At 37.1% G+C, this 24,430-nt stretch overlaps 1 protein-coding gene across 1 annotated transcript in view; it reads right to left on the reverse strand.

The window, feature by feature from the left end:
- The window catches only part of RNF17 (ring finger protein 17), a 155,194-nt gene that overhangs the window by 11,974 nt on the left and 118,790 nt on the right, over window positions 1-24,430 (reverse strand). The window contains exons 27-29 of the mRNA XM_046665064.1: window positions 4,565-4,684; window positions 3,514-3,594; window positions 893-1,018 (exon numbers count right to left, since the gene is read on the reverse strand). Of these exons, the coding sequence (XP_046521020.1) occupies window positions 893-1,018; window positions 3,514-3,594; window positions 4,565-4,684 (327 nt within the window). The remainder of the gene's footprint in view (window positions 1-892; window positions 1,019-3,513; window positions 3,595-4,564; window positions 4,685-24,430) is intronic.

Raw genomic sequence — 24,430 nt, forward strand, 5'->3', positions numbered from 1 at the left:
CTAATAAATCCTTACAAACCCTGTTTAATAGATGGGACATCTTTTACACAAACACGGGGCAAACATGCACGTGTGCACACACGCACACATACCCTACACCTGTCTGCTCAAAAGAAAAAGGTGGCAGTAAGTAACACCACAGTTTCTATCCGAGAGAACAGAGCAGCTTTCTATACTGAACTGAACACTAGATGTTTGGTTGTGTACTATCACTAAAAGGAATATTCAAAAACCTAACAAGTGAATTGTAAGCCTAGAAAAAAAAATATCTTGCTATATAAAATGTTAATGTTATTATTTAGGATGAATACCCTAATTCTATAAAGTATTTATGGCAGCTTGCAATGTGAAAACATATCTATAACAGGCTAATTATGTTTTTTAAAATATTAAAAACAGAAGCACCAGTAAATTAGAATGGACTATTTATTGAAACTAAGCTTAAAATCTGGCTCTGAGTTTCTTGTAAGAAGGCAAAATGGGGAAAATGTTATAATATCAAATAAAAGGAAAAAACATCTCATCTGGGAAGAGAGTCCTTCTCTGTGGTGAATTCTATTAAGATTTCTCCTTTACATCTCTAATTGGAACAACGCTGGCTAACACATGGGCTTATTACCAGGTCTAAGGTACAGAAACACTGCTCAAACAATTAAATGCAATTAATTAAATTAATGCATTTAATGCAAATAAAGTCTTTTTTAGGACATTTAGAAAGCATGATATAGTGTATTGCTTTTTCAATAATGAATTTAAAAATTCTTTATAGACTCTCTTAGCATATTGGACATGCAGATCATATTAAAGACTGAGGTGTAAAACAAAATATGACATTTTAACCAGAGTTTGCTTTTCTATAGTTTAAATTTTTATAGAAAAATACTTCACTTACTTCTTTCAGTATCTCCTCATAATGTTCAAAAGTACAATATTTATGGTGTGCCATAAAATAAGAAAGTGACATTCCATCAAAATAGAGATGAATAGATAATTTCCCCCATGGATTTTCAGGTAATTCCTATTTAAGTTCAATAAACAAGATTATTACTATAGAAATAAAATCTGTTTGAAGATTAAAATTTCATAGCTAACAAATATGAAATCAGATTTCTGACAATCATGGTATTAGCAGTTTGACTAGTAACTCATTTTATAAAATCTTCTTTGATTTTGGCAGGGTATGAAGTAATAATTCTACTACTTGGGTTTACGTAAAATATATTTACATGTCCATAAGGAAGGGAGTTTCTTATTTACTAGAAAATAATTCATTGCATATAATTTACTATATACATCATCTTTAGATGACACTAATAATTTATACTACACAGAAGGAGAAAGAAAAGCTATGTTCAGGTGTAGAGAAATGAAGTTTAGTTAAAAACCCAAAAATGGCAAGAATCAGAAGAAACTAACAATGTCTAGAAGGAGTCATGATAATGGCTTTAAAACTCAAGTCCACTTACAATTATTAGGTACTGAACATGTACATAACTGATAAGCTGATCATTTCTCATCACTTCCACTTGGTACCACCTTAGTCCAAACTCATGTCTCTACTGAGTTATTGTGATTGCCTTCAGGAGATCTCCCTGCTTCCATCTTTTTCTGCTATCCAGTTTTTTTCAGAGCAGAGTGAAAATACTAGACTGTAAGGTCAGATCATGCCAGTTCTTTGCTCAAACCCTCGAATGGCCACCTATGTCAGCACGACAGCGAGGCTCTCAGAAGCCACCTCCCCATCTCCAACTCTTCTGCCTAGCTCCTTTGGCTCCAGCCACAGCGGCTTCTTGGCCATGCCAAACACTCCAGGCATGCTCTTGGCTTGGAGCTCTTGCACTGTTCTCCTACTATCTGCATGGCTTGTCCTCTCACCATTTTAAAGTCTTTACTCAAATCCTATCTTTGTAGTGATGTCTTCCCCGACTGCTATATTTAAAATGACACTCCTCTCCTGCTCTACCCCCTCCCGATCAGCCTTTCCTGCTTTATTTTTCTTCCTAGCCCTCATCACTATCTAATATACCTTACATTTTGTGTTTTTTATTTTGCTTCTCACCACTAAAATGGAAGCTCCATGGAGGCAGGAATTTCTGACTCGTCAGTTCACTGCTGCACCTCCAGGCCTAGCACAGAGGCCAGCGTATTCAAGGCGCCGAGTCAGGATTTGCTATTAGTGGTAAAGGTCAGAGGAGCAAGGCTGGGGACACTGCTGTGGCAGTTAGGGCTGCAGGGCACACACGGTCATGGTTTCTGGGAAACTGAGCAGCCTTAGGTACTGAAAATTCATCTCTGTTAAGCTAAGCAGCAAAGAAAGATACCTTGATAAAGAATTTCCATCTCTACCTTACCTCCATGACCTTCCATAGAGGACAGGAGTCACCAGAGAGGGGCTCTTGGCACTGATAAAAGCAACATTAAAGTATCTCTACTTTCTTAGGTGGGTCTGTGGCTCTTTTTAGGTCTTTATCATTCTATTATCACACCTTTCATACAGAAATACTTTCCTTACAGTTTTTATGTCTTTCTACTCGAATCTTCAACCATAGCTGGATTCTTTTTTTTTTTTTAAAGATTAGCACCTGAGCTAACATCTGTTACCAATCTTCTTTTTTTTTCCCTTCTTCTTCTCCCCAAAGCCCCCCAGCACATAGTTGTATATTCTAGCTGTAGGTGCCTCTGGTTGTGCTATGTGGGACGCCACCTCAGCATGGTCTGACGAGTGTTGCCATGTCTGCACCCAGGATCTGAACCCCTGAAACCCTGGGCCACCGAAGTGGAGTACGCGAACTTAACCACTTGGCCACGGGGCGGCCCCTTTACCGCACTGCTCAGAAACCTCCAATGCGGCCCCACTGACTGACCTCTACCTCTCTTAAATCCTGTTCACCACCATGCTCCTCACAAAACCTCTGCTATTCTAGCCAAACAGTTATACCATTTCCTGAAAATGTGCCATGCTCATTTCTGTCCCTCCATGCCTACTTGTGCACTCCATTTCCCTGGTCAGGAGAACTTTACCATCTTTCTTTAAGGGCTACCTCAATTCTCACCGTCTCTCAATTCCTGTTACACTCACTCGGCTCTCAGCCTGTGACTGCGGTGCAGCCTTGGGCTTACGTCTTGGTTGGGCTGTTTCACGTGGGGAGGTCTGTGAGGACAGGGCTACCTGCATCTAACAGAGCTACATACACTGTACCATCCTGAAAATCACCACAGGGATTTAGAAATCTCTCTAGTTCTTTGATACTGCTCCCTGTATCGAGTAAGTTGTTAATAAAGATCTTCCAGATTACTGACTTTAATGTTTATGAAAGTTCTCAAGAACTTGCTCAAAATTAGGTTTAGTTAAAATAAGCCTAGGAACAAACCAAAGTGGTACCTTGTTAATGAGTAATTTACATTCACATAAGAACATTGCTCATCATAAACAATATCCCTCAAATTGTGTTACCTATAACATTTTATAGCAAATAATTTAAATCGATGATAAATGCTTTAAGCTCAACTTACCATAACGTGCACTTGCACCTCTCTCTTTGAAAGCAGCTCCTGAAGGAGTTCTATTGCATCTGGCTGCCAGACATTCCCAACCTATTTGGGATTAAGAAACTCAGATTCTTTCACATTTTTACAAAATAAGACACAGCAGGAAGAAAATGAAGATGCACAAAAGTAGCCATAAACATAACACCAGAGAGCAGTACAAAATATACAAGCAGTTTTCAGAGAATATCATAGGTATATGATCAAAATGATCTTAAGAAACTAACCATTTGTCTGAGCTTCTTTCATAGTGCTTTCTTAAAGCATTCTACACTTTAAAAATATAAACCTACATTAAAAACAAAGCATCATAAAACTTAAAACAAAAAAAGACCAATATGCCAATGCGATGCTTGTATAATGCCGGAAATATATATTTATTGAGGAGAGATTGTTATATTTTACATGTTAAAAGGTTCACGTGGCAAAGAATGGGGGTCCTCCTGCCAAAAGCTACAGGAGCCTCAGCTTCCTGCCGACGCCAGGTGCGTGAGCCGTTCCCAGGGGCGCCCTTTACCCCATCAATCCTTCGACAACAGCACTTCTGGTGGACATCTTCACTGCTGTAGCACGAGGAGCCCTGAGCCCAAACCACCCAGCTAAGCTGCTCCCAACTCCTGAGCCACAGAGACCATATGAAATTTTTAAAAGTTCATTGTTGATTTAGACCACTAAGTTTTAGCTTAACTTGTTCTGCAGCAAGAGATAACTTACACACCACTCCTTCGTGTGGTTTCCACCTTCAAATTTGCTGAAATTTTATTTGATGAAGGAATAATTAAATTTTTACAATTTTACACTTTCCCGTCTATGACGATATCATGTCTCTTCATTTATTTAGATGTTTTTATATCCTTCAGTATAATTTTGTAGTTTTCTTCATAAAGGCCCTTTAAGCTGTCTTATTAAATGTTGTTGTAACTGACAGGGATTTCATTTTACATCCTAATTTCTAAAAAATTATTAATATAAAAACAATATTTAAAATTAATCATCCTACAAATTACTGATTACTCACTGGTATGGTATTATAGAGCTGACAAGGAATACAAAACTGGGGTGTATCAGGATACAGCAAAATAGGGTAAAGATGGCACTGTGGAATCTTCTCAGTGAATCCGTGATCTAAATACTGTACCTGAAACAGGACAAATAAATTAATAATTAAAACTTACTACTAAAAACTAGAGGACAGACCGGCCCGGTGGTGCAGTGGTTAAGTGCACACGTTCTGCTTCTCGGCAGCCCAGGGTTCACCAGGTCGGATCCTGGGTGCAGAGATGGCACCACTTGGCAAAAGCCATGCTGTGGCAGGCGTCCCACATATAAAGTAGAGGAAGATGGGCACGGATGTTAGCTCAGGGCCAGTCTTCCCCAGCAAAAAGAGGACGATTGACAGTAGTTAGCTCAGGGCCGATCTTCCAAAAAAAAAAAAAAAAAACACTAGAGGACAGAGGGATTCCCTGATATTAAAAAAAAAAAAAAAAGAAGATATCCTAGAAAGATATCTAAATCTGGATTTGAAAAATCTCAAGAAAAAAGCAACATTGTATTCCCTCATCCTATAGTGTATCGAATCTCACTGTCAAAAGGTTTTCTTACACATAAACCAAACGCATTTTTCTTTTAGATTGGCACCTGAACTAACATCTGTTGCCAATCTTTTTTTTTTTTTCCTTCTTCTTCTTCTTCTCCCCAAAGTCCCCCAGTACATGGTTGTATATTCTAGCTGTAGGTCCTTCTAGTTGTGGTATGTGGGACACTCCCTCAGCATGGCCTGATGAGTGGTGCCATGTTCGGGCCCTGGATCCGAACCAGTGAAACCCCGGGCTTCCAAAGTGGAGCATGTGAACTTAAGCACTCTGCCACGGGGCCAGCCCCTAAAGCCCTTTTGTTTTTTTTTTAAACTAGGTCTTATTAGGTTTACAAATTCTTTGAGAATAATGCAGTTTTTTGAGAATGACTTTTTAATCTTGTTTTGTTTCTCTAAGTATTTGAGAAGCACTGATTTATATTTAAGAAAGGAGCAGTTCTCAAATTCTCAGTACTCCTCAGATAGTTTCAGTTTGGGAAACTGCATGCAATGTTTCCTTCTTGGAGAATCACACTGCATAATAAAGGCTCTGAGAAGTCCTTAAGAAAGAGACTTGTTTTTATATCATCCAGTATTCCTAAAACTTATTTGTAAAATAACTTTTTTTAAAAAAGACTATTTTTTTAGAGCAGTTTTAGGTTCACAGCAAAACTGAGGAAGGTAGAGAGATCTCCCTCATACCTCCTACCTCCCCCCACTCCCCTCCCCCACAACCAACATCCTGCACCAGAGTGGTAATTTATCATCATCAATGAAATTACATGGATATATCATAATCATCCAAAGTCCATAATTTACGTTAGGGTTCGCTCTTGGTGGTGTACATCCTAAGGTGTGACAAATGTATAAAGACATGTATCCATCATTCAGGTATCACACAGAATGTTTTCAACTGCCCTAAAAATCCTCTGCTCTGCTTATTCATCTCTCGCTCCCCCCAGTTCCTGGAAACCACTGATCTTTTTACTGTCTCCACAGTTTCGGCTTTTCCACAATGTCATATAGCTGGAGCCATGAGTACGTAGCGTTTTTAGATTGGCTTCTTTCACTTAGTAATATGCATTTAAGGTTCTTCCATGTCTTTTCATGGCTTGAAAGCTCATTTCTATTTAGCACTGAATAATATTTAATTGTCTGGATGCACCACAGTTTATCTGTTCACCTATCAAAGGACATCCTGGTTGCTAACAAGTTTGGCAATTATCAATAAGGTTGCTTATACATCTGTGTGCAGGTTTTTGTGTGGACATAAGTTTTCAACTCCTCTGAGTAAATACCAAGGAGTGCAACTGCTGGATCATATGGTGGGAGTATGTTTAGTTTTGTTAAGAAACTGCCAAACTGTCTTCCAAAGTTGGCTGTAGCATTTTGCATTCCCAACAGCAAGGAATGAACGTTCCTGTTGCTCCACATCCTCACCAGCATTTGGTGTTGTCAGTGTTCTAGATTTTGGCCATTCAAATAGGTGTGTAGTGGTATCTCATAGTTGTTTTAATTTGAACTTCCCTGATGACATATGATGTGGAGCATCTTTGCACATGCTTATTTGCCATCTGTGTCTCTTCCGAGGTGTCAGTTAAGGTTTTTGGCCCATTTTTTAATTGGGTTCTTTTCTTATTGTTGAGCTTTAAGAGTTCTATGTATATTTTGGATAACAGTCCTTTATCAGATGTGTCCCTTGCAAATATTTCCTCCCATTGTGTGGCTTGTCATTCTTTTGACACTGTCTGTTGCAGAGGAGAAGTTTTTAATTTTAATGAAGTCCAGCTTATCCCTTATTATTTTCATGGGTCATGTCTTTGGTGCTGTATCTAAAAAGTCATTGCCATACCCAAGGTCACCTAGGTTTTCTGTGCTATCTTATAGGAGTTTTATAGTGTGTGCTTTTCATTTAGGTCTGTGATCCATTTTGAGTTACTTTTTGTGAAGGGTGTAAAGTCTGCCTACATTCATTTTTTTTCCTGTGGATGTCCACTTGTTCCAGTACCACTTGTTGAGAGACTATCTTGGCTCAGCTGTATTGCCTTTGCGCCTTTGTCAAAGATCAGTTGACCATATTTATGTGGGTCTATTTCTGGGCTCTCTGTTCTGTTCCATTGGTCTATTTGTCTTTTGTTTTGCACTACTACACTCTCTTGATCTCTACACTTAGAGTAAGTCTTGAAGTCACATAGCATCAGTCCCTCTGACTTTGTTCTTCCCATTCAATATTAGTTGGCTATTCTGAGTATTTTGCCTTTCTGTATAAACTTTAGAATCAGTTTGTTGATATCCACAAAATAACTTGCTTGGATTTTTATTGGTACTGCACTGGCTCTATAGGTCACGTCAGGAAGAACTGAGATCTTGACAATATTGAGTCTTCCTATCCATGAACAGGGAATATCTCTCCACTTATTTTGTTCTTTGATTTCATTCATCAGAGTTTTGTGGTTTTCCTCATATAGACCTTGTACATATTTTGTTATATTTATACCTAAGTATTTCATTTTGGGGGGTGCTAATGTAAACGGTATTGTGTTTAATTTAAAATTCCATTGAGTGGCTGGCCCAGTGGTGCAGTGGTTAAGTGCACACATTCCGCTTTGGCGGCCCGGGGTTTGCCGGTTTGGATCCTGGGTGCGGACATGGCACTGTTTGGCATGCCATGCTGTGGTAGGCATCCCACATATAAAGTGGAGGAGGATGGGCACAGATGTTAGCTTAGGGCCATTATTCCTCAGCAAAAAGAGGTGGATTGGAAGCAGTTAGCTCAGGGCTAATATTCCTCAAAAAAAAAAAAAAAGAAAGTAAAAAATAAATAAATAAATAAATAAAATTCCATTGATTCATTGCTGGTATACGGGGAAGGGATCGACTTTTGTATATTAACCTTGTATCCTGCAATCTTGCTATAACTGCTTATTAGTTCCAGAAGTTTTCTATTTTTTACATAGATGAATGCGCCATCTGTAAACAAAGATAATTTTATTTCTTCCTTCCCAATCCGTATACCTTTTATTTCCTTTTCTTGTCTTATTGAATCAGCTAATACTTCCACTATGCCTGAAAAGGAGTGCTGAGAAGGGACATCCTTGCCTTGCTCTTAGATCTTAGTTGGAAAGTTTTGAATTTCTCACCTTTAAGTATGATGTTAGCTGTAGGTTTGGTTTTTTTATAGATAATCTTTATCAAGTTGAGGAAGTTCCCCTTTTTACTGAGAGCTTTTAATCACAAATGGGTGTTGGATCTTCTCAAATGCTTTTTCTGCATCTATTGATATCATCACATCATTTTCCTCTTTTAATTCTGTTGATGTGATGTATTACACTAACTGATTTTCAAATGTTAAATCAGCCTTGTATACCTAGTATCCCATTTGGTCATGGTGTATAATTCTTTTTATACATGGTTGCATTTGATTTGCTAATATTTTGTTGAGGATTTTTGCATCTGTTCCTGAGAGATATTGGTCTGCGTTTTTTTTCTTGTAATGTCTTTGTTTTTGGTATTAGGGTAATGCTGGCCTCACAGATTCAGGAAGTACTCCCCCTGCTTCTATCTTCTGAAAGAGACTGTAGAGAACTGGTAAACTATCTTCCTTAAATATTTGGTAGAATTCACCAGTGAACCCATCTCATCCTCATGGTTTTTGTTTTGGAAGTTTATCAATTATTATTTTTATTACTATTATTATTTCTTTTTTTAGAGATTGGCCCTGAGCCAAGATCTGTTGCCGATCTTTTCTTCTTCTTCTTCTTCTTCTCCCCAAGGCTCCCCAGTACATGGTTGCATATTCTAGTTGTAGGTCCTACTAGTTCTGTTATGTGGGACACTGTCTGAGCATGGCCTGATGAGCAGTGCTACGTCTGCCCGCAGGATCCAAACCAGTGAAACCCTGGGCCACCAAAGTGGAGCATACAAACTTAACCACTCGGCCATGGGGCCAGTCCCTGGAAGGTTATCAATTATTGGTTCAATTTCTTTAATAGATATAGACTTCCTCAGATTGTCTATTTCTTCTTGTGTGAGTTTTGGCAGACTGTGACCTTTAAGGAATTTGTCCATTTCATCGAGGTTATCAAATTTGTGGGCAGAAAGTTGATCACAGTATTCCTTTATTACCTTTTAATATACATCTATACTGATATGCCTTCTTTCATTTCTGATATTAGTAATTTGTGTCCTCTTTATTCTTAGTTAGCCAGGCTAGAGGCTTATCAATTTTTATCTTTTATATGAATCAGCTTTTAATCTCATTGATTTTTGTTCTTGATTCCCTGTTTTCAATTTCATTGAATTCTGCTCTCTTAATTTTTCTTCCGCTTATTTTGGATTTAATTTTTTCTTTTTCTAGTTATCTAGATAATTGATTTTAAATCTTTCTTCTTTTCTAACATATGCATTCCATGCTATAAATTTCCCTCTAAGCACTGCTTCAGCTACACCTCATAAATTTTGATAAGTTGTGTTTACATTTTCATTTAATTCAAAACATTTGCAAGTTCCTCTTGAGATTTCTTCCTTGACATATGTGTTATTCAGAAGTCTGTTGCTAAACCTCCATGTATTTTGGGATTTTCTAGTTATCTTTCTGTTACTGACTTCTAGTTTAATTCCATTGTGGTCTGAAAGCAGCACTGTTTGATTGCTATTCTTTTAAATTTAAGGTGTGTTTTGAGGGTCAAAATGTAGTTTATATTGGTGAGTGTTCAATGTGTACCTGAGAAAAATGTGTACTCTGCTCTTCTTGGATAAAGTAGTCCATAGATACCAATTAAATCTAGTTGACCGATTGTGTTGAGTTCAGCTATGTCCTTACTGATTTTCTGCCGCTGGATCTGTTCATTTCTGACAGGGTTGTTGAAGTCCTCAACTATGATAGTGGATGCATCTACTTCTTGCAATTCTATTAGTTTGTGTCTCATGTAGTTTGATGCTCTATTTTTAAGTGCATACATGTTAAGAACTGTTATGTCTTCTTGGAAAACTGACCTCTTTATGATTATGTAATGCCCTTCTTTTTCCTTGATAACTTTCTTTGCTTTGAGGTCGGCTCTGTCTAAAATTATTATAGCTACTCCTGCTTTCTTTTGATGAGTGTTGGCGTGGAATATTTTACTCTTTTTTCCAATTATTTTATTGAAATTATCATAAAGGTTTATAACATTGTGTAATTTCGGGTGTACATTATTAATCAATTTCTGTATAGACTGTATCATCCTCATCACCAGTAGTCTAATTTTTATCTGTCACCATACATATGTGCCCCTTTACCCCTTGTGTCCAACCCCTAACCCCTTTCCCCTCTGGTAACTACTAATTTGTTCTCTTTATCCATGTGTTTATCTTCCACATATGAGTGAAGTCATGCAGTATTTGTCTTTGCCTGTCTGGCTTATTTCACTTAATATCATGCCCTCAGGGTGTACCCACATTGGTGCAAATGGGAAATTTTGTCTTTTTTATGGCTGAGCAGTATTCCATTGTATATATATACCTCATCTTCTCCAGCTAATCATCAGTTGATGAGCACGTGGGTTGCTTCCACCTTGTGGCTATTGTGAATGATGCTGCAATGGATTTGGGGGGCATAAATCTCTTTGGATTGTTGATTTCAACTTCTTTGGCTAAATACCGAGTAGTGGGATATCTGGATCGTATGGTATTTCTATTTTTAGTTTTTGAGAAATCTCCATACTGTTTTCCATAGTGGCTGTACCAGTTTGCATTCCCACCAGTAGTGTATGAGGGTTCCCTTTCCTCCACATCCTATCCAGCATGTTATTTTTTGTCTTAGTAATTATAGACATTCTGACAGGCATAAGGTAATATCTCGTTGTAGTTTTGATTTGCAGTTCCCTAATAATTAGTGATGTTGAACATCTTTTCATATGTCTGCTGGCTATCTGTATACCTTCTTTGGAGAAATGCCTGTTCATAGCCTCTGCCTATTTTTTGATCAGGTTTTTTGTTGTTGTTGAGTTGTATGAGTTCTTTATATGTTTTGGAAATTAACCCCTTGTCGCATATATGACTTGCAAATATTTTCTCCCAGCTGGTAGGTTGTTTTTCCGTTCTGCCCATGGTTTCCTTTGCATTGCAGAAGTATTTTAGTTTAATGTAGTCCCATTTATTAATTTTTTCTTTTGTTTCACTTGCCTGAGTAAACATGGTATTTGAAAAGATGCAGCTAAGACCAATTTCAAAGGGTGTACTGCCTATATTTTCTTCTAGTTTTATGGTTTCAGGTTTTACATTCAAGACTTTAATCCATTTTGAGTTAATTTTTGCGTGTGGTGCAAGATAATGACCTACTTTCATTCTTTTGCATGTGGCTGTCCAGTTTTCCCAACACCATTTACTGAAGAGACTTTCCTTTCTCCATTGTATGTTCTTGGCTCTTCTGTTGAAGATTAGCCTTCCGTAGATGTAAGGTTTCATTTCTGGGCTCTCAATTCTGTTCCATTGATCTGTCTTTCTGCTTTTGTGCCACTATCATGCTGTTTTGATTACCGTAGCTTTGCAGTATACTTTGAAATCAAGGATTGTGATACCTCCAACTTAGTTCTTTTTTCTCAGGATTGCTTTGGCTAGTTGGGGTCTTCCGTTGTTCCATATAAATTTTAGGACTCTTTGTTCTATTTCCACAAAGAATGTCCTTGCGATTCTGCTTGGGATTGCATTGAATCTGTAGATTGCTTTAGATAATATGGATATTTTAACTATGTTTATTCTTCCAATCAATGAACATGGAATATCTTTCCATTTCTTTATGTCTCCTTTGATTTCTTTCAATAACGTCTTATAGTTTTCATTGTATAGGTCTTTCACCACCTCAGCTAAATTTATTCCTAGATATTTTATTCTTTTTGTTGCAACTGTAAATAGGACTGTATTCTTGACTTCTCTGCTAGTTTGTTGTTAGTATATAGAAATGTAACCGATTTTTCTACGTTCATTTTGTACCCTGCAACTTTGCTGTAGTTGTTGATTATTTCTAATAGATTTCTGATGGATTCTTTAGGGTTTTCTATACATAGAATCATGTCATCTGTAAACAGTGAGAGCTTCCTTTCCATTTGGATTCCTTTTATTTCTTTTGCTTTGGCCTACTTCTCTGGCCAAAACCTCCAGTACAACGTTGAATGAGAGAGGTGAGAGTGGGCATCCTTGTCTTGTTCTTGTTCTCAGAGAGACGGATTTCAGCTTTTCACCATTAAGTATGGTGTTGGCTGTGGGTTTGTTGTATATGGCCTTTATTATGTTGAGGTACTTTCCTTCTATACCCATTTTATTGAGAGTTTTTATCATAAATGGATGTTGGATCTTGTCAAATGTTTTCTCTGCATCTATTGAGGTGATCATGTGCTTTTTATTCCTCATTTTGTTAACATGGTGTATCATACTGAGTGATTTGTGGATGCTGAACCATCCCTGTGTCTCTGGTATAAATCCCACTTGATCACAGTGTATAATCCTTTTAAGGTATTGCAGTATTCAATTTGCTAATATTTTGTTCAGGATTTTTGCATCTATGATCATCAGTGATACTGGCCTGTAATTTTCATCTTATGCTGTCCTTGTCTGGTTTTGGTATCAGAGTAATGTTGGCCTTGTAGAATGAATTAGGAAGCATTCCATCATCTTCAATTTTTTGGAATAGTTTGAGAAGGATAGGTATTAAATCTTCTTTGGATGTTTCGTGTAATTCTCCAGAGAAGCCATCTGGTCCTGGGCTTTTGTTTTTTGGGATGTTTTTGATTACTGTTTCAATTTCTTTACTTGTGATTGGTCTATTCAGATTCTCTATTTCTTCTGGATTCAGTTTTGGGAGGTTGTATCAGTCTAAGAAGTTATCCATTTCTTCTAGGTTATCCAATTTGTGGGCATATAGTTTTTCTAGTATTCTCTTATAATTCTTTGTATTTCTGTGGTGTCCATTGTAATTTCTCCTCTTACATTTATTTATTTGAGCCTTCTTTTTTTCTTAGTGAGTCTGAATAAGGGCTTGTCAATTTTGTTATCTTCTCAAAGAACCAGTTCTCAGTTTCACTGATCCTTTGTTTTTTTTTTTTAGTCTCTGTTTCATTTATTTAGGTTCTGCTGACTTTGGGCTTTGTTCTTCTTTTTCCAGTTCTGTTAGGTGTAGTTTAAGATTACTTGTTTGTTGAGGTTGGTCTGTATTGCTATGAATTTCTCTAACTGCTTTTGCTGCATCCCACAAGAGTTGGTATGTTTTATTTTCATTTTCATTTGTCTCCAGGTATTTTTTAATTTCTCCTTTGATTTCTTCATTGATCCAACTGTTCTTCAGTCTCCACATATTTGTGACTTTCCCAGCTTTTTGCTTGTAGCTGATTTCTAGTTTCACAGCATTGTGATCGGAAAAGATGCTTGATATGATTTCAATTTTTCTTAAGTTTATTGAGGCTTGCTTTGTTTCCCAAAATGTGATCTATCTTTGAGAATGTTCCATGTGCATTTGAGAAGAATGTGTATTCTGTCGTTTTGGATGGAATGCTCTATACATATCTATTAAGTCTATCTGATTGAGTTTTTCATTTAAATCCACTATTTCCTTGTTGACTTTTTGTCTGGATGATCTATCCATTGATGCAAGTGGGGTGTTGAGATCCCCTACTATTATTGTGTTGCTGCTAATTTTTTGCTTTAGGTCTGTTAATAGTTGCTTTATATACTTCTGGTGCTCCGCAAGTGTTATGTCCTCTTGGTAGAAAGTCTCTGTTGTCGTTATATACTGCTCCTCTTTGTCTCTCATTGTCTTTTTTATCTTCAAGTCTGCCATGTCTGATATAAGTATTGTGACACTTGCTTTCTTTTCCTTGTTATTTGCTTGGAGTATCATCTTCCATCCCTTCACTCTGAACCTGTGTTTGTCTCTAGAGCTTAGATATGTTTTCTGGAGGTAGCATGTTGTTGGGTCTTGTTTTCTAATCGATCCAGCTAGTCTGTGTCTTTTGATTAGAGAATTCAATCCACTTACATTTAGAGTGATTATTGATATATGAGGGTTTAATACTGCCATTTTATCTCTTGTTTTCTGGTTGCTCTATATTTCCATTGTTTCTCTTCCTTTGTATTCTTGACTGCCATTGCAGTTTGGTAGTTTTCTGTATAGGTTTTCTCAGTTTTCTCTGTTTTTATAAATTGTGGCTCTGCTCTGATCTTGTGTTTAGTGGTTACCATGAGGTTTGTATAAAAGATCTCATAGATGAGATAGTCAATTTTCTGATAACCTCTTATCTTCATCAGCCTAAGCAGGTTCCATCCCTTTTCGCTTCCTCTTCTGAGTTTATTGTTTTCACACATTATTCTGTTTTGTGTTGTAAGTTTATGACTAAGTTTTGATGCTTTCCTTTCCTTTATTTTTTAAGTTGTAATTAAGTATTTGCTGCCCTATTCTGAAAGAGAGCTAAAGTTTTCTGATTTTGTCTATTTATCTCCTTGCTCAAAGCTTTGTAAATCTTTGCCTTTTTGTTTCAGGTATGAGAGCATCCTTTATCACTTCTTGTATGGGGGTGTCTAGTGGTGATGAACTCTCTCAGCTTTGTTTATCTGAGCAAACTTTTATTTCACCATCATATCTGAAGCATAGTTTCGCTGGATAGAGTACTCTTAGCTGATAGTTTCTGTCTTTCAGTATTTTGACTATATCATTCTATTCTCTCTTAGCCTGTAAAGTTTCTGCCAAGAAATCTGCTGAAAGCCTGATGGGGGTTTCTTTGTAGGTTATTTTCTTAAGCCCTGCTGCCCTAAGTATTTTTTCTTTGTGGTTGACTTTTGACAGTTTTACTATTATATGCCTTGGAGAAGGTCTTTTAGCATTGATGTAATTAGGAGTTCTATTGACTTCATGTATTGTAAGTCCAGTCTCTTTCCAAGGTTTGGGAAGTTCTCAGCTATTATTTCTTTGAATAAGCTCTCTGCTCCCTTCTCTCTCTGGAATACCTAGAATCACCATGTAGCTTTTCCTAATTGAGTTGAATATTTCTCAAAGAACTCTTTCATTTTTAAAAATCTTAGTTCCCTCTCCTCTTTCACCTGATGCATTCCTATCCTCTAAATCATTCAATCTTTCCTCCATAATGTCAGCTCTATTTTTTAAGGATTCTAGATTATTTTTTATCTCATTAACTATGTTCTTCATATCTAGAATGTCTGCTTGGCTTTTTAAATAGTTTCAATCTCTTTGGTGAAGTATTTCTTCTTCTCATTAATTTTATTCCTGAGCTCACTGAACTGTCTTTCTGAGTTTTCTGGTAACTCACTGAGTTTATGACAGCTATTTTGAATTCTCTGTCATCTAGACTGTAAATTTCTGTGACTTCAGGGTTTGTTTCTGGAGATCTGTCATGTTCCTTCTGCTCTGTATTTTTACTGGAGTTCTCATGGTGTTTGATGAACTAATCTTTTCCTGGCACATTTGTGGTAATATCAGGTCACAGATTCCACCTGCCACTGCTGGGGGGAAACAGGAGCTGTGTTTCTGATCCCATCTCATCTGCTGGAAGTAGTGCAGGTATGGTGGGTGCTCCCACTGGCTTGGAAAGTGCACGCAGGCTCAAGGCTCACATTCCCACTTGTGGGGCCACAGCAGGACTATGGGCCCTGGCGTCGGCCAGGGAAGCATTCATGGGTACACGTATATCTGCCACTGCCTCTTCTTATGGTCATGCTGCCTGCTGTGCTTTGTGGATGGGGCTTCTTCACGGGGCCCAAGCCTGGGCCACTTGTTGGGACTGCAGCAGCAGGGTGAGCTCTCCCATTGGCTGGGAAACCATTCGCGCACAGGCCCAGGGCTGCAGTTGCCTCTTCTCAAAGCCATGCCGAGGTGTGTTCTCACTTTTGGGGCTGTGGTGGTACTATGGGTACTTGTGCGGACTGGGAAAGCATTCAGGTGTGTGTACAGGGCTGCCAGTAAAGGGTAGGGGACTGCTCATCTACCTGCAGCACTTCCTGGGGAGCCAGTCCATCCACCTTCAGTTGTATAGCTGCGTGGGTCTCTCTGGCATCCTCTTGTGCTGTGTGGGTATCCTCTGTTGGTCAATGAATGTCCATTTAGTTGTAGTTCAAAAGCGGAGAGATAAAGGGACCAGCCCACCACCATGTTGCTGACGGCACTCTGTGTCTATTTACTTTTAACCTATAGGTGTCTTGTATTTAAAATGGGTTTCTTGTAGACAACATATAGTTGGTTGTTGTTTTTTGATCCACTCTGACAATATTTGTCTTTTCATTGGTACATTTATACCATTGACCTTCAAAGTGATTACTGATACAGCTGGATTAATATCTAACATATTTGTTTGTCTTCCATCCATTGCTCTTGTTCTTTGTCTTATTTCTGCTTTCCACTGTTTTTCTGCCTCTTATGTTTTAAATTAAACATTTTATATTATTTTCCCTTTTTAGCATATCAGTTATAGTTTAAAACTTTTTTTAGTGGTTGCTGTACAGTTTGCAATATACATTTACAACTAATCTAAGTCCATTTTCAAATAACATTACATGACTCTACAGGTAGTGTGAGTACCCACAATAACAAAATAATCCTAATTCCTCCTTTGCATCCCTTGTATTATTGTCATTCATTTCATTTATACATAAGCATACATATGATACATACATAAGCATATGTAATTGAACACATTATTACTCTGAATAAACTATGTTAGGTTAATAAGAAAAATAAACGTTTTATTTTTATCTTTACTTATTACTTCTTCAATTCTCTTCTTTAAATAGATCTGAGTTTCTGACCTGTATTATTTTCCTTCCTAAAGAATTTCTTTTAATGCAGGTCTACTGGTAACAAATTCTCTAGTTTTGTTTCTCTGAGAAAGTCTTTATTTCTCCTTCAGTTTTGAGGGATAATTTCATGGGGTACAGATTTCTACGCTGGTGGGTTTTTTCCCCTCAAGACTTTAAATATTTCCATCCACTCTCTTCTTGCTTTCATGGTTTCTGAGGAGAAGCTGGATATAATTATCATCTTTGTTCCTCTACAAGTGAGGGTTTTTTCCCCTCTGGCTTCTTTCAGGATTTTTTCTTTGATTTTTTTGTCATTTGAAATGATATGCCTAGACGTAGGTTTTTTTTTCCTTTTTGCATTTATCCTACTTAGTGTTCCTGGAGCTCCTGGATCTGTGGTTTGGTGTCTGACATTAATTTGGGGAAATTCATGTCATAACTGTTCTCTCTTTCTCCTCCTCTGGTTTTCCCATTATCCATATGTTACACCTTCTGTAGTTGTCCCAGAGAGCTTGGGTATTTGGTTCTGTGTTATTCAGCTTTTGTTCTCTTTACATTTTAGAAGTTTATATTGATATATCCTCTAGCTCAGAGATTCTTTCCTCAGCTGTGTGCAGTCTACTAATAAGCCTCTTAAAGGCACTCTTCATTTCTGTTCGTGTTTTTGATCCCTATATTTCATTTCAGTTCTTTCTTAGTATTTCTCTCTCTCTGCTTATGTTGCTCATCTGTTCTTGCATGCTATCTACTTTATCCATTAGAGACCTTAGCATATTAATCATAGTTGTTTTAAATTCCTGTTCTGATAATTCCAACATTCCTGCCATGTCTGGTTCTGATGCTTGCTTTGTCTCTTCAAATTGTGTTTTTTTGCCTTTTAGTACAGCTTGTAATTTTTTTAAATTTAATTTTGAAATTTAGACACCACTGAAATAAAACACCATATTAGTTTCAGGTGTACAACATAATAATTTGATTTTTGTGTATATTGAAAAATGATCATAACAAGTCTAGTTAACATCTATCACCTTACATAGCTACAAAATTTTTTTCTTGTGATAAAAACTTACTGCTCTCTTAGCAACTTTCAAATATACAATACAGTATTAATTATAGTCACTATGCTGTATGTTACAACCCCAGGACTTATTTATTTTATATCTGCAAGTTTATACTTTTTAACCCCTTCACTCATTTCACCCACCCCCTACCCCCTGCTCTGGCAACAACCAACCTGTTCTCTGTATCCATGAGGCTCAATTTTTGTTGCTGTTATTGTGTTTTAGATTCCACATATAAGTAAGATCATATGGTATTTGTCTTTCCTGTCTAACTTATTTCACTTAGCATAATGCCTCAAGGTCTATCCATGTTGTCACAAATGGCAAGATTTCATTCATTTTTATGTATGAATAATATTCCATTACACACACACACTTTCTTTATCCATTCATCAATTTATGGACACTTAAAGTTGCTTCTATATCTCAGCTACTGAAAATAATGCTGTAATGAACATGGAGGTGCATATAACTTTTCAACTTAGTGTTTTTGTTTTCTTTAGCTAAATACCCAGGAAGTGTAAGTTCTGGATCATATGGTAGTTATATTCTTAATTTTCTGAAGAACCACCACATTGTTTTCCATAGTGGCTGCACCAATTTACATGCCCATCAACAGTGCATATGGGTTCCCTATTCTCCACATCCTTGTTAACATTTATTTCTTGTCTTTTTGATAATAGCCATTCTAACAGTTGTGAGCTGATATCTCATTGTGGTTTTGATTTGCACGTCCCTAAAGATTAGTGATGTTGAGCACCTTTTCATGTACCTGTTGGCTATACGTATGTCTTCTTTGGAAAAATGTCTATTCAGTTCCTCCATGCATATTTTAATTGGATTTTTATTTTTTTTGGCTATTGAGTTGTATGAATTCTTCACATATTTTGGATATTAATTCCTTATCAGATATATGATTTCCAAATAACTTCTCAAATTCAGTAGGCTGCCTTTTCATTTTGTTGGTGGTTTCCTCTGCTGTGTAGAAGCTTTTTAGTTTAATGTAGCTCTACTTGTTTATTTTTGCTTTTGTTGCCTCTGCTTATTGCCAAGACCTGTGTCAAGGAGCTTACTGCCTAAGTTTTCTTCTAGGAGTTTATGGTTTCAGGTCTTATGTTCAAGTCTTTAATCGAGTTTGAGTTAATTTTTGTGTATGGTATAAGATAGTGGTCCAGTTTCATTCTTTTGCATGTGGCTGTCCAGTTTTCCCAACACCATTTATTGAAGACTGTCCTATCCAGATGTGTCTATTCATTCTTGGTTCCTTTCTCCTAAATTAATTGACCACATAGGTGTAGGTTTATTTCTGGGCTCTCTATTCTATTTCATTGATCTATGTGTTTCTTTTTATACCAATACAATACTGTTTTGATTGTAATTTTTTCTTGATAGCCAGATGATGTACTGTGTAAAAGCAACTGGAATACATAGGCCTTTAGTAATGTGGTAGTGAGGTGTGGGGAGAGGGCAAGTGTTCTACACTCCTATGATTAGGTCTCAGTCTTTTTTTTTTTTATTGAGTTAATGATAGGTTACAATCTTGTGACATTTCAGTTGTACATTAACGTTTGTCAGTCATGTTGTAGGTGCACCACTTTACTCTTTGTGCTCACCCTCCACCCCACCTTTCCCCTGGTATCCACTAAACTGTTCTTAGTCCATAATTTTAAATTCCTCATATGAGTGGAGTCACACACAGATTATCCTTCTCTCACTGGCTTATTTCACTTAACATAATTCCCTCAAGGTCCATCCATGTTATTGCAAATGGAATGATTTTGTTCTGTTTTGCAGCTGAGTAGTATTCCATTGTATATATGTACCACATCTTCTTTATCCATTCATCTGTTGCTGGACACGTAGGTTGCTTCCATGTCTTGGCTATTGTAAACAGTGCTGCAATAAACATTGGGGTGCATAGGGCTTTTGGGATTGCTGACTTCAAGCTCTTTGGATAAATACCCAGTAGTGGGATGGCTGGATCGTATGGTAGTTCTATTTTTAATTTTTTGAGGAATCTCCATACTGTTTTCCATAGTGGCTGCACCAGTCTGCATTCCCACCAGCAGTGCATGAGGGTTCCTTTTTCTCTGCAACCTCTCCAACATTTGTTGCTATTAGTTTTAGATATTTTTGTCATTCTAACGGGTGTAAGGGGATATCTTAGTGTAGTTTTGATTTGCATTTCCCTGATGATCAGCGATGATGAGAATCTTTTCATGTGCCTATTGGCCATCAGTATATCGTCTTTGGAGAAATGTCTGTTCATGTCTCCTGCCCATTTTTTGATTGGGTTGTTTGATGTTTTGTTGTTGAGTTGCGAGAGTTCTTTATATATTATGGATATTAAGCCTTTGTCAGATATATGACTCGCAAATATTTTTTCCCAGTTAGTGGGTTGTTTTTTTGTTTGAATCCTGTTTTCATTTGCCTTGAAGAAGCTCTTTAATCTGATCAAGTCCCATTTGTTTATTCTTTCTATTGTTTTCCTTCTCTGAGAAGGCATGGTGTCCGAAAAGATCCTTTTAATACTGATGTCAAAGAGTGTACTGCCTACGTTTTCTTCCAGAAGCCTTATGGTTTCAGGTCTCACCTTTGGGTCTTTGATCCATTTTGAGTTTATTTTGGTGAATGGTGAAAAAGAATGGTCAATTTTCATTCTTTTACATGTGGCTTTCCAGTTTTCCCAGCACCATTTGTTGAAAAGACTTTCTTTTCTCCATTGTATGCCCTCAGCTCCTTTGTCAAAGATAAGCTGTCCATAGATGTGTGGTTTTATTTCTGGGCTTTCAATTCTGTTCCATTGATCTGTGCACCTGTTTTTGTACCAGTACCATGCTGTTTTGATTACTGTAGCTTTGTAGTATGTTTTGAAGTCAGGGATTGTGATGCCTCCCGTTTTGTTCTTTTTTCTCAGGATTGCTTTAGAAATTCAGGGTCTTTTGTTGCCCCATATGAATTTTAGGATTCTTTGTTCTAATTCTGTAAAGAATGTCATTGGGATTCTGATTGGGATGGCATTGAATCTGTAGATTGCTTTAGGTAGAACGGACATTTTAACTATGTTTATTCTTCCAACCCATGTACGTAGAATGTCTTTCCATCTCCTTATGTCATCATCCACTTCTCTCAGAAAGGCCTTGTAATTTTCATTATATAGGTCCTTCACTTCCTTAGTTAAATTTACCCCAAGGTATTTTATTCTTTTTGTTGCGATTGTGAATGGTATTGTATTCTTGATTTCTTTTTCTGTTGGTTCATTACTGGAGTATAGAAATGCTACTGATTTATGCAAATTGATTTTATACCCTGCAACTTTGCTGTAGTTGTTGATTACTTCTAACAGTTTTCCAATGGATTCTTTGGGGTTTTCTATATATAAGATCATGTTGTCTGCAAACAGTGAGAGTTTCACTTCTTCCCTCCCTACTTGGATTCCTTTTATTCCTTTTGCTTGCCTCATTGCTCTGGCCAGGACCTCCAGTACTATGCTAAATAAGAGTGGTGATAGAGGGCATCCTTGTCTTGTTCCTGTTTTCAGGGGGATGGCGTTCAGTTTTTGCCCATTGAGTATGATGTTGGCTATGGGTTTGTCGTATATGGCCTTTATTATGTTGAGGTAGTTTCCTTCTATGCCCATTTTGTTCAGAGTTTTTATCATAAATGGCTGTTGGATCTTGTCAAATGCCTTCTCTGCATCTATTGAGATGATCATATTTTTATTCCTCAGTTTGTTGATGTGGTGTATCACGTTGATTGATTTGCGGATGATGAACCATCCCTGTGTCCCTGGTATGAATCCCACCTGATCATGATGTATGATTCTTTTGAATGAATTGCTGAATTCTGATTGCCAAAATTTTGTTTAGAATTTTTGCATCTATGTTCATCAGTGATATTGACCTGTAGTTCTCTTTTTTCGTGGTGTCCCTGTCAGGTTTTGGTATCGGCATGATGTCGGCCTCATAGAATGTGTTAGGAAGTGTTCCATCTTCCCTAATTTTTTGGAATAGCTTGAAAAGGATAGGTATTAAATCCTCTCTGAAAGTTTGGTAGAATTCCCCAGGAAAGCCATCTGGTCCTGGGGTTTTATTCTTTGGGATGTTTTTGATTGCTGTTTCAATCTCTTTCCTTGTGATTGGTCTGTTCAAATTGTCTGCCTCTTCTTGAGTGAGCTTTGGGAGATTGTAGGAATCCAAGAATTTATCCATTTCCTCTAGGTTATACATTCTGTTGGCATATAGTTTTTTGTAGTATTCTCTTATAATCTGTTGTATTTCTGCAGAGTCTGTTGTTATTTCTCCTCTTTCATTTCTGATTTTGTTTATTTGAGCTTTCTCCCTTTTTTTCTTTGTAAGTATGGCTAGGGGTTTGTCAATTCTATTTTTCTTCTCAAAAAACCAGCTCTTTGTCTCTTTGATCCTTTCTACTGCCTTTTTCGTTTCAATAGTATTTATTTCTGCTCTGATTTTTATTATTTCTCTCCTTCTGCTGACTTTGGGCTTCATTTGTTCTTTTCCCTCTAGTTCAGTTAGGTGTGCTTTAAGGTTGCTTATTTGGGATTTTTCTTGTTTGTTAAGATGTGCCTGTATTGCGATGAATTTTCCTCTTAATACAGCTTTTGCTGTATCCCATATAAGTCGGCATGGCATGCTATCATTTTCATTTGTTCCAGGTATTTTTTTATTTCTTCTTTAATTTCTTCAATGATCCATTGCTTGTTCAGTAGTGTGTTGTTCAGTCTCCACATATTTGTGCCTTTCTCACCTTTTTTCTTGTAATTAATTTCTAGCCTTATAGCACTACGATCTGAGAAGATGCTTGTTATTATTTCAAATTTTTTAAATTTGTAGAGGCTTGCCTTGTTTCCCAACATATGGTCTATCCTAGAGAATGTTCCATGTGCACTTGAGAACAATGTGTATTCAGCTCTTTCAGGGTGAAGTGATCTATATATGTCTATTAAGTCCAATTGTTTTAGTTTTTCATTTAGCTCCACTGTTTCCTTGTTGATTTTCTGTCTGGATGATCTGTCCATTGATGTGAGTGGGGTGTTGAGGTCCCCTACTATTATTGTGTTGTTTTTAACATCTTCCTTTAGGTCTGTTAATAGTTGCTTTATGAATCTTGGTGCTCCTGTGTTGGGTGCATAGATATTTATAAGCGTTATTTCTTCTGGATGAAGTGTCCCTTTGATCATTATATATTGTCCCTCTGTGTCTCTCTTTACCTGTCTTATTTTGAAATCCACTTGGTCTGATATGAGAATTGCAACACCTGCCTTTTTTTCCTTGCTATTTGCTTGAAGTATTGTCCTCCACCCCTTCACCCTGAGTCTGTGTTTGTCCTTGGGGCTGAGGTGTGTTTCCTGGAGGCAACAAATTGTTGGATCATGTTCTTTAATCCATTTTGCCACTCTGCGTCTTTTTATTGGAGAGTTCAATCCGTTCACATTGAGAGTGATTATTGATGCATGTGGACTTAATGCTGTTAATCTGTCGCTCATTATCTTGTTTTCTTTCATTTATTTTCCTGTTCGCTTTGGAGTACCCATTTAATACTGCAATTTCTTATGCTGGGTTTCTTAGATTTTTCCTTATTTATGATTTGTGATTTTGTTCTGTACTTTATTTTAGTGTCTACCTTGAAGTTTGTATTTAGAATCTTGTGTATAATATAGTCTATTCTCTGGTGGTCTCTTACTTACTTGACCAATACTGATTTAGACCCTTTGCTCTTCCCCTCCTAAATAATTATTTTCATTTTTTATTCCAACTCGTCTTATTAATTGATAGTTAGAGTGCTAAGATCGTCCTTGTTTTGGTAGTTTCCTTACCTTTACCCTAATGCTATAGTTGAGTATTTGCTATCCTGTTCTGGTTCTACCCATCGGTCTCCCTAGTCTGTGGATTGTGTCCCCTTTCTCCATTTTTTCTTTTTTCAGGTATGAGAGCCTTCTTGAGAATTTCTTGTAATGGAGGGCTTTTAGTTACAAATTTCCTTAACTTTTGTTTGTCTGGAAAAGATTTAATTTCTCCCTCATATCTGAAGGAAATTCTTGCTGGATAGAGTATTCTTGGCTGAAGATTTTTATCCTTTAAAGCTTTGAATATGTTATTCCATTCTCTCCTAGCTTGTAGGGTTTCTGTAGAGAAATCCGCTGACAGTCTGATAGGGGCTCCTTTATAGGTTATTCTTTTTTTTCTTACTTCCCCGAGTATTCTTTCCTTAGCTTTCCTTTTTGCCAACTTTACTACTATGTGCCGTGGTGTAGCTCTTTTTACATCGACAAATCTAGGAGATCTAAAACCCTCCCCTACACACATTTCTCTGTCAATCCCTAGATTTGGGAAGTTCTCTTCAATAATTTCGTTAAGCACACTTTCTGCTCCATTTTCCTTTTCCATATTCTCGGGAATTCCTATGATCCTTATGTTCTTACTCCTCATTGAATTCATTATCTCTCGGAGATTTT

The sequence above is a fragment of the Equus quagga genome, chromosome 6 (assembly GCF_021613505.1).
Source record: "Equus quagga isolate Etosha38 chromosome 6, UCLA_HA_Equagga_1.0, whole genome shotgun sequence".
Lineage (NCBI taxonomy): Eukaryota > Metazoa > Chordata > Mammalia > Perissodactyla > Equidae > Equus > Equus quagga.